Genomic DNA, 11286 nt, shown 5'->3' with positions numbered 1-11286 from the left:
TATATATATATATATATATATATATATATATATATATAGATATAATATATATATATATATATAATACGTATATATATATATATGCATATATATGATATATATATATATTTATATAAATTTAATAATATATATATATATATATATAGAATTTTATATATTATATACGAATTTATATATAATATATATAAATCTATATATATATCTATATTAATATAATAATATATATATAATATTTAGATATATATATATATATATATATATATGGAATGTAAGTATGTATATATTCCAGTCAGCAAGATATATAGACTTCAGGAGATTCCAAGATATAAAAGGCCAAACTTATTAACAAAAAATGTTTTGCACTCATGACTCAGTGCACATCAGTCTGTGAAAAGTAAAAGACAAAATAAAATACATTATTAGCATAAAAGGAATTCACAATGCAATTAAAATTTATAAGTTCAGATAGTGGACCGTTGGTGTTTTGGTAGTCTCTTTTTTGTTTACTTTTTTATGTGCATTTTATGCATTTTCTTTTTACTATCTGATCTTGTACATTTTAATTGCATTGTGAATTCCTTTTATGCTAATAATGTATTTTATTTTGTCTTTTAATTTTCACAGGCTCGAATCCTGGCAAGGTCGCCAACTGTTACGGATCATGATCTGCTCAGGTTCTTTATTATAATTAACAAAAAGGATTCAACACCAACAATTGAAACTCGGGATACGAATATAGAAAGAAACTCAAACAGAACAGAGTTTATTTACAAGCTTATTCACAAAGATAAATGCAGAATGGTTTCTCCTATTTACATAACAAAATTAAATTTGACTATATTTGAAAAGGGAGAAAAAGTGCAGTAATGAAATAGTTGCTGGCCAATCTTGCAGCTGTTGAGATCGGTTCTTCGAAGCGATGGCTTCCCACGGGGACAATAAAAACTTCAGATTAGCTTTTTCTTATATTCACACTAGGAAGGAGTGACTTAATCTTGAAACCTGAAGGGCGGGTTACTTCTCAAAACCACTTGCAGAACGCTTCTTCACGAAAACGGTTTACTCATCATCACGACTTCTTTCTCTTGAAGAAGCTTTGAATATGACCACCAACCTTGAAAGAAGTCTTATTTAGGTCCTATGTTTGCACACAAGTGCTTGGGGCTGCTGCGTCATATCCTGTCCCTTGTGTCAACACAATTGTTTCATTTTCAGAGAAACAAAAAATTTTTGGCTTGATATTGGCTCCACACAGAGCACCCTGTTTAATCTTTGTACTGTCTCTCTCTCTCTCTCAGAAGTGAAATCTAAGGGATGTCCTCAAAGATGGTTTTTCACATCCCCCCCGGACACTTTTATTATGATCAATATATTAGATACCAGTTGATAATAAAGTATCTTCTTGAACTCTAGCACCTTTCAACATCATTTCATGTTCTTAGGTTCTTTCATCAACAATCTAAATTTTCTCCTTTTTAAAATGGCTTGCGACACAGGCATACTTATTTTTCTTTCCTCTCTCAGAGGAGCTGAGTGATGGGCAGAAAACTATTGAGATGGCTTTGTCTGTCTGTCAGCACTTTTTCTGTCCGACCTCAAATTTTGAAAACTACTGAGGCTAGAGGGCTACAAATTGGTATGTTGATCATCCACCCTCCGATCATCAAACATACCAAACCGTAGCCCTCTAGCCACAGTAGTTTTTATTTGATTTAAGGTTACATTTAGCTATGAATCGTGCGTCTGGCAGTACTTTCAGGAGGCGTCTGGAACTGAGTGCTGCCTGATCGTAGCTGAGAGTTTCATATGGCATTTACGCTGCACATAAAGCTTGTTTTTATATTTTTCTTTATCCATACAAGCAACTGTGGGTGTACAGTCATACAAATTGGACTGCTTCCTAACAAGAAGTGTTGTATGCAGAAACTGATTATATGCAGACCTCTCAATTCAACTTTTGTGTGTTTTGAATTAGCTTTTTATATTTAAAATAAAAATGTTATTTCAATTGAGTTTCTTGCTTATCAATTAACCTGTCTCCAAGCAGGTACCTGGAGTCTTACCCAAAGCCATTTTAAAATGTGGATCATAATCATAACCAATATCCTTACCAATGAAAAGTCATCGTAAATTTCTACATCATCCATTGTACTATTTTCTGATTTTTTCTCTATTTCGTTCTCAAATCTCTCATAATAATGAAATGAAATCTACGAAAACCTGCAGGGTTTCATAGTTTCATTTTTTTTAACATGACTTCCTAATTACCATCGCAATTTTTTTTTCTATACGTTATCATCATATTTTCCAATTATTTATTAACAGATGACAACTATAGGGACGTTGAGACGAGAAAGGAAACAAGGATGGGGTAGGGAGTATGTAGTGGGAGTTCAAACTCGCGCAACACAGTTGACGATTGACGTATGCATCATCATTGATAAAGCAGCTTGTGGGATGACCGTTGTTGAGTTGAGGATGAGCTTCATTGGGTGAGAGAGCAGCGTCAGCTTCTTAATGAATTAATATGTGATTACAGCTCTGTTTAATCTTTTATAAGAGTCAAAAGTTTACCTTTATAAAGTAATGTATATTAACATAGCTCTTCCCCATTATTTTGTCATATTTTCTAATTTCATTCTGCTTCTTATTTCATAGTTCAATGACGACAGTTGTTGAACTGGAAGAATGCTGCTGTAAAACAAGAATGGCTGATATCATCGAAACATACCTACAGTATATTATATATTTTTGTGATACTATAAACAACCTGATATACCTGCTTCAAGGAGTTCTGAGATACATCACCATATCATATGAACTTCAGGTTATATTACAATGCAATCAAAGTAAGAACATGCATGTTTGTTGACATTGAATATGCTCTGCTTACCAGTTATCATTTCAGTATTTCAAACCCAAGTTTATGGGTGTCAGTAAGAATGTTTACTCAAGGTTCTTTGTGGCGTTCCTTTGGCCCCTAGCTGCAACCCTTTTCATTCATTTTACTGTACCTCCGTTCATATTCTTTTTCTTCCATCTTACGTCCCTCAACCGTCTCCTTACAATTGTTTCATAGCACAATTGCGAGGTTTTCCTCCTGTTACACCATTAAAACCTTTTACTCTCAATTTCCCTTCCCCCGCTGAATGACCTCACAGGTCCCAGTCCTTGGTCCATGACCCAAATTTTCTATTCCACTCCATTCCATCAGCCATTATGCTTTTATCCACTTCCAATTTTTGCATGATTGGGTGCAGGGTTGGGAAAGCTTGAAACTCAAGAGTTTTTCCATGATGATTTCTATCAGTTTATAAAGTCACGATAAATTCTGCTACAATATCTTTCTTCCATTCACCTTTTGAACGTCCTTAGATAAAAAGAAGTCGACTAAAGTCTCCCTTGTACGCGGGTTTTGTTGACACTGAGTGCACTTTTCTCTCCTTTTACCACTTCAGTATCCTGAGGCATTCACACCAAAGCGTCAAGTCATCAGAGTGAAAGATAATAGTAATTCCACTTCTTTTCGGATAAAAGTTAAACAAAAAAATAGGGAAAGTACGTTGGTAGGTTACTCTATTCAGCTTTTATTCATGCCCTCCTGATTTATTTTTTTTGCACAATAATTTTTCACCATCCTTAAAGTTTTGCCAGTCAGGGTGTCACTGTTTTATAAGATTGTTTGGTTCAGGGAAGGAAACGCTGGGAACTGAAGAGTTGCGCAAAGATTTATAACAGCTCAAGAGGAGACTTTTGTTGTTGTACAGTCATGATAAACATTATTCTAATACCTTCCATCCATTCATTGATTTGTATTTTCTCTTTTCCTTTTTCTCCTCCGAAATAACAACTCCAAATACAGCAAGAACAGCAACCTCAACACTCAATCACAGGTCAGGTATGTAAGTCCATGTTTGTGCGAAGGTGTTTTGTCTGGAAAATATGCTGGAATTATAGAATTCCTTGTCTGAACGCTTCCATTAACGATATTGTTTATTCCTGAATTAACTGTCAATATCCTGCCTTACTGCTTCGGCCCCGTAGTGCCATCAGTGCACCTCATGTTGCACACCATAGGCATTTTATGTTTTTTTTTGTAGAATCCTTAGCTGCTATCCCTTTAATTCCTTTTACTGTACCTTCATTCATATTCTCTTTCTTCCATCTGACTATCCTCAACTATCTCCTTACAATTGTTTCATAGCACAACTGCTTTGAGGTTTTCTTCCTGTTACACCTTTGAATGGCACCAAGTATAGAAAATCTTACGAAGCTTGAGATCATTTCTGCACAATAGGAGGAATAACCGTTACAAAAAGCTACTATGTACTGCTACTACTACTACTACTACTACTACTACTACTTCTACTACTACTACTACTACTACTCAAGACAGCAAGTTTTTTATTTGGACCAAAAAGCATAAGAAATTCAAATTACTTTCCTTTTCACTTCCAGCTAACCCCTGCAATAACTGCAATAAGACAATCATCGTCGACGAAACGAACTTCCCAGTGGCTGGCACGACCTACAAGTACTGGGCGTCGCAAAATTATCCTAATAATTACCCAGACGGCTGCTATTGTTGCCTCAACATTCAGGTAAACAAGAGTACTTAGAAAAGAGGGTAGGATTATCAGTCAAAGTTACGTGTAGAGTAATAATTTTAAGTACAATTAGCTATACACCTTTCTACAGAGTAATACTTTAAGCAGAGTTAGCTATACACCCTTCTGCAGAGTAAAATTTTAACCCTGAATAGGTTTGTAGGGTCGAGCTCGACCCGAGCGCCCAGAAAAATTTGTGAAAATTCAAAAACTGTAGCTATGCTGTACATTTTAATTTCTAAAATCAATTTCACCATTGCCGAACTCTAATGAGAAGATAAATCATACCCATCTACAAATTAAATATTTATTACAAATATATTTAAAAAATAAGTATAAACAAAAAATAATTTATGAAAATATTTACAAAAAATACAAAATACACTATATACTTACAAAAATTGAGGGAATCCTTCCTAAAACTATTATTTACAATATGTGACTGCCAGAAAAGGTGTTGGAGCCACAGAGATCAAAATGGAAAAAGAGAAAAAAAAGGGAGAGTTTTTTGGCCAAAAAAAAAAAGCCAAAATTTCACACATTTTTTTGGTACCTAAATGAAATAGGGAGTGGTTAATTTTTTTATAGAATAAACTCATATTATCCTAGAATGGAATTATGTAAAAAGATCTGCACTAAGATGTAATTTACTGTTATATCAGAAATGTTATTCTCTCTCTCTCTCTCTCTCTCTCAAACAATAATTTACGAAATTATTTACAGAAAATACAAAAGGCACTATATACACAAAAAAATTGAGGGAATCCTTCCTAAAACTACTATTTACAATATGTGACTGCCAGAAAAGGTGTTGGACCCATAGAGGTCAAAATCAGAAAAGAGAAAAAAAAGGGTATGTTTTTTTTGGCTAAAAAAATTGTCAAAACTTCACGAATTTTTTTGGTACCTAAATGAAATAGGAAACGGCTAATTTTTTTTAAAAGAATGAGCTCATATTATCCTAGAACGGAATTATGTAAAAACATCTGCACTAAGATGTCATTTACTGTCATATCAGAAATGTTATTCTCTCTCTCTCTCTCTCTCTCTCTCTCTCTCTCTCTCTCTCTCTCTACAGTGTGTCATGATTTATTGGCATAAGCTCATGTAATCTGTCACCACAAAAGGCAGAGACCTACTACTTCCCACCCCTTCTCTCCCCCTCTTGTGTCAAGCATTTCAAGGTCATCACTCTCGCCTCCAACCCCTCCTTACACAAACTTGAGCTTCTTGCCAAAGAGGTGTCAGGAACCTCTAAATTATCATCAACACGACTTTATAATTCCATTAGAAGTAAGCTGATGACATCTATGCCCAGAGAATACTGCCTGCTGGCCATTGTTGATGAAAAATGCAAAAAAAAAGAAAAAAAAAATAGCAAAAACTGAGAAATTGGCATTCGAAGGAAATTGGACCAAATAGCAATCTAAGGCATCTCAGCCACAACCAATGGCAAGCATAATGTACACACACCATCTACCTACAGTTTCCAACAATATAAAACTATCCTAGAGTCAATAGTGTTAGACAGGAAATCACTACCTGATAACTTTGCCTTAGTATCTCACACATGTTCAAAACAAACTATTACTCAGAAAAGAGGAAAGGACAAAGGCAAGGCGTGTTTTGCTATCCTCTTGCAGGTCGATCACACCCAGATTCGAGATAAGACGATGATTTATGGGAAAAAAAACATGTTTTTTGAAACACTCCTAAGGTCGTGCTCAACCCAGTTAACCTATCCAGGGTGAAAAATAAAAAGATATTGCTCTGCATGAACTATATTTCGTATGGAATTATTTTCTGAATGATAAAATACTTAAGTCTTGTAAATGTATTGAAGCACTGGGTCAACTAAGAAGTTTTTAAATTTATGGCTAAACACAATTTCGAGGCCTTTCCCAAATAATGCTTAGGTTCATATACCGCGAATTCAACTGATTAGGAACGACTCATAATGAAGTGAAGACAATTACACATAACTAAATAAACCAACTACTGAGAAGTAGTGACACCCAAAGAGATTGTACGAATGGAATCATGGCTAATATTAAAGGATATTAGGGGTACTGATGACTGATATACATCTGGAACTAGAACAGTTTTTTTTACTAAATAGGTATATAATATTCTGTTTTAACTCTAGACTGTTATTTTTGGTGTTGGATCTAAGTACACTATTTCAACTGAATTACATACAGTTTTAAACCATACTCAAGAGGTAATAAGAGAGCATTCTCTTGAGAATGAAGTATAAGGATACAAAAAGTGTCCTTCGGTAAGGAGAAATCTGACTATCAATGGTAATTACAAAAAAAAAAAACTGCTGACACCTCACAAATATATTCTTTTTGGCTAAAATATTCAGCTAAGCAAGATTGACGGATGGACCTATTTTCATGCCATAATTAGAAAGGTTTCTCTATCAGTACCAAGGAATTTGCAGTTGTTGTCAATTTTCAATGTCAGGCAGTCCCTGGGTTACAGCGCTGTAACCTGGACTTAAAGCGCTGTTGCTATTTATTCCCATTATAATTATAATGATTCGAGTTAAGGCAATTATCAGCTTAGAGTGCCCTGCCAGAAACAGAATCCCCGCTGTAACCCGGGGACTGCCTGTATAGGACATCTGTAGACTATTTCCATTGTTATTAAATGTCTTCTATTATCTGGATCTATTTAACTGTATTCTAATTTTATAACTATTTATTCTGCAGCTGATAAAGCTAGGTTTCGTCTTCATAACCTTCAACAGTGGAGATGCTATTCACCAAGTTGGAAACTGCAATTACGACAAATTGCAGTTCTTCGGAGACTACTCGACTCTCATGTAAGAAATCTTGTCATTTTTGTTGGCTATGGGCATACAGCCTATGAATGACTCTCCACTGAACAGTGGCTCTGAAAGAAGCACACCTTTTCAGTCAAGGGCTACTCATTCAGAGAACATCCTAAAAATAATTTTTTTTATTACTTCTTTCCAATGAAAACCATCATATTCTTTGGAAACTTGAATTCAAGTCAGTGGCCCCTGTGGTGGGCTTCTTCCATATGAACAGGGTCCATCCTCTGAATAATAATAATAATAATAATAATAATAATAATAATAATAATAATAATAATAGAGATTTTAAATTTACATGACAGAAGAGTAGGGCTTCCAAAATGCAAGACAAAAGAATTGTGACTCGCCAATTTTCAGCGGTGAGAAACAATACTTGTTATCAGTGACGATGAAGCGGACTAGAAGTGAACTCCCCGTGTCTAAGACTTTACATGAAGTTAGGTAAACATAACGGAAAGTGTCATTGCACTTTTTCTATAATACATACTGTTTCTCTCTCTCTCTCTCTCCTTGGCAGCACGGTGTGTGACAGTGACATGAGCGTCCACACGAATTTCTTAACCAAGGTTAATCCCAATGAGAAAATAACCGGGTTGGTCTGCTTCACGTCAGACCCAGGCGATGGCAACACTGTGGCTAAAGGATTCAACATGACTATAGAAAGTAAGTGTGGCTTTTTCTCGTGTTATACATTTAAAACCTTTTTGCTTACTTGGAGAGTAAGCCTACAAACTACTTTGTTAGTGTTGTTGTCATTCTTGTTGGGAGGGTAGGAAAGCCCTATGGAAGAGCATTAAAACGGCTGAAAAAGGTGTTTCGCGCTGAGTTGAAGATACAGGAATTTGAGGATAGGATATTTATGATTGATTCATTAGAATGAAAATGTAAAAAATAAATACTGTGCATGTTAAATAGTACAAAACAATGAATTCTAATAAAATTTAGCGTATTTAATTTTTGGTTGGTGAAACAACGTGCTATTTGGCTGTAGATTTAGCACGGGCCTCGAGTTTGCTGGAGGTAGGATCATGCCTTGTTTACTCTCCATTGAGATTTCCATATCAGCGCTGAATGACCTCATCATGGGTCCTAGCTGGGACTGATAAGGCCATTCAGTGCTGAAAGGGACACTGGGAGTATAAAAGGTTTGAAAGGTGTAACAGGAGAAAAGAAACCTTTTGCCGGTGTTTTATGAAGCATTGGTTAGGAGAGGGTTGACGAGAGTAAGATGGAAGAAACTATGAACAGAGGGCCACTAAAAGGAATGAAAAGGGATGCAGCTAGGGGCGTAAGGAAGAGACTCTGCTAAAAGGAACTTTAAGCAATGCCTAAAGTGGCGTAGGCAATTGACAAGACCTTCAAAGTAGATGTATTTGGTGGTTTATCCATTTTCAAACGTGTCTCCCGAGATGCTAACAAATGTATACCATCTTGTATCTTGCAGTCCAAACCTTCCTCAAACGAGACTCCATGGAACGCGCCCTCCATGATAGATTCACTTCGAAGGGCCTCGGCTTGGGCCAGATTCTCCCTTCCGACGGCGACAAGGACAACTAATCAAATGTCATTTGGGATCTTCCCACACAAGAGGAGATCCTAGATTAGTTATGACTTTCTACTTTTTATCTCTTTCTTTCTCCTCTTCATCTCTTTCTTTCTTCTCTTCTTCTCCTTCTACTTCTTCTTCTTCTTCTTAGATTATTCTTGACGCATTTTGCTGCGTCGTGACGTCAAGAGATTCCTGTTGGTAATGTAAGACTTCTGAAAAAACGCTTGATGGCAACATCACTATTAAATCTTTTCTATAATTTATTGCAACACACACCTGACACACATCTACGAACACACATCATGCAAAATAACTAATTCCAAATCACGCAAGGAGACATAATTATAATTATGAAGATGTAATGCCTCTCATCCACTTGGGTTGTGTGAAGGTGTGAAGGCTGCGGATGGCATTAAAATAAAGCTAAGGATATTGTTACAATACACGAAGCACTAGCAGCTCTTCTTCTTCTTCTTCTTCTTCACCTCCACCTCCACCTCCACCTTCACCTTCACCACAACTCCTCCTCCTCCTCCCCTTCTTCCTCTTCTTCTTCATCTTAAAATTTTGGAAGATCCTAAAGCCTGCCACTAACGTTCATTTATGCCTGTGCAGTTACAACTGAACCTACACAGTTTTTCTAGCCTGCGCAGGCGGCTTGAGTAAAAATAGCTTATCTCAATCAATGAGCCTCAGGCCAAACGGCTGCGCATGCGAACTGCAACGTCAATGTGGTGGAGGCAACTTTTTTTTTCTTTTTTTAGCTCTGTTCATTGTCTGTCCGCGGACAGATAACTTATACCAATCAAGAACACTGAGTTGGGCTTTGTTGAATTGAAAAGTGTTTGTGCCTAAATTGATCATATATTGGATTTACTTGTGTTTTTAATAACTGATATGGTTGTCAAATAAAATATTGTGTAAAGTGGCAGCATCATTCCTGAATGTCTTGTAGATTTCATTGGAACCTTTTATATGAGTGAGACTTTGCTCTGCCATATAAAATCCAAAGGCTTTCGTAGCAGATCAAGCCTATGTATGTTTATTCGTGGTTATATACCATATATGCGAGTCAGGTTTTCAGTGAGAATAAATATTCATTGTGACAAAATAATGTAATGTAAGAATAGGCCTATATGCGTCCATTCAAGATTATGCACCATTTATGTAATTCATTTCTAAAATGAGAGCGAAATAATATTCTACTTTCTGATGAAACAAAATCAAACAACGTTGGACTATGTATGTTTATCCAATGCTTTCATTCCACGTCAATTCGTTTTCAAATGAAATTAGACTAATCAACAGACTATGAAACACGAGAGACAATGAATAAACTATGGGTTTTCACTCGTTGTAACACGTCTTAAAGTCTTTTCATTCATTGTAACACGTCTTAAAGTCTTTTCATTCATTGTAACACGTCTTACAGTCAATGTTAAAATCAACGAGTAGGCCCATGCCCAGTCACTGTCTCAAAATATAAGAGTTTGCTGTATAGGCACTATGGACAGTGAATGGTACACGTCTGAGCACAAGCAAGACAACAACCGAATTCCAACTCTGAAGGAATCAGTTTTCTAAACACTCGAAAAACAAAGCCATTTTGATTCCATTTCATAAAAAATATTTTCCAAACTTACTAGATTTTATGGAGTGGAAATAAATATCTATTTTAAGCCAAAATACTTGAGAGTAAAATCCCTTATATGGAAAAAGACAGGGAATTCAAGGCCGCCGACAAATTGTTTTGCAAGCACTCGAAAATGAAAGGAATAGCAAAGGTTACCATCATATAAGTAAAAGTTGAAGCAAATGCTTCTATGTCAGCATGTGAAGATGTTTTAATACCCATAAGGAATATTATTATCATTATTATTAACATTGTTCCACCAGACATCTGGGGTGATTATCTGCTCTCACTAGGTTGGGACGAAGGATTTGTCATTATTTATATTTTGTCAATGAAATTCAAAATTTTCAAAAACTTTATACTTGGATCAATTTCAAATCTGAAGCTTCTGACCAAATTTCACTAATCGATTTATTTCCAAACATTGATGTTTGCTGCTAATTATGCTTTGAAGAAAATCCTGGTAGGGTTATAATACAGATTTGGTAGGTACATCTGACATAAATATTAAATTGATTCAGCTTTTAATTTGAATAAAACTAACGGTAATCTTCCTTGGTTTTAATTTCTTACCTGAACATTATAACGTATCAAAGTCATGTACTTAAATTATATCTTCTTGGACGAAAAAATTATATTTTCAGATAAAAAA

The 11286-nt window shown here is 35.5% G+C and overlaps 1 protein-coding gene across 1 annotated transcript in view; it reads left to right on the top strand.

Annotated features, from left to right (window-relative positions):
- LOC135212870 (uncharacterized) overlaps positions 1-10447 on the top strand; it is an 11086-nt gene extending 639 nt beyond the window's left edge. Inside the window, exons 3-9 of the mRNA XM_064246634.1 lie at positions 2326-2492; positions 2659-2849; positions 3863-3898; positions 4459-4601; positions 7325-7437; positions 7970-8115; positions 8897-10447. Coding sequence (XP_064102704.1) covers positions 2326-2492; positions 2659-2849; positions 3863-3898; positions 4459-4601; positions 7325-7437; positions 7970-8115; positions 8897-9009 — 909 coding nt within the window. The 3' untranslated portion in view covers positions 9010-10447. The remainder of the gene's footprint in view (positions 1-2325; positions 2493-2658; positions 2850-3862; positions 3899-4458; positions 4602-7324; positions 7438-7969; positions 8116-8896) is intronic.
- The last annotated feature ends 839 nt before the right edge of the window (positions 10448-11286 follow it).

Source organism: Macrobrachium nipponense, chromosome 41 (genome assembly GCF_015104395.2).
Source record: "Macrobrachium nipponense isolate FS-2020 chromosome 41, ASM1510439v2, whole genome shotgun sequence".
Lineage (NCBI taxonomy): Eukaryota > Metazoa > Arthropoda > Malacostraca > Decapoda > Palaemonidae > Macrobrachium > Macrobrachium nipponense.
The sequence above is the reverse complement of the archived record's forward strand: the minus strand, read 5'-3'. Positions and strand labels throughout refer to the sequence as shown.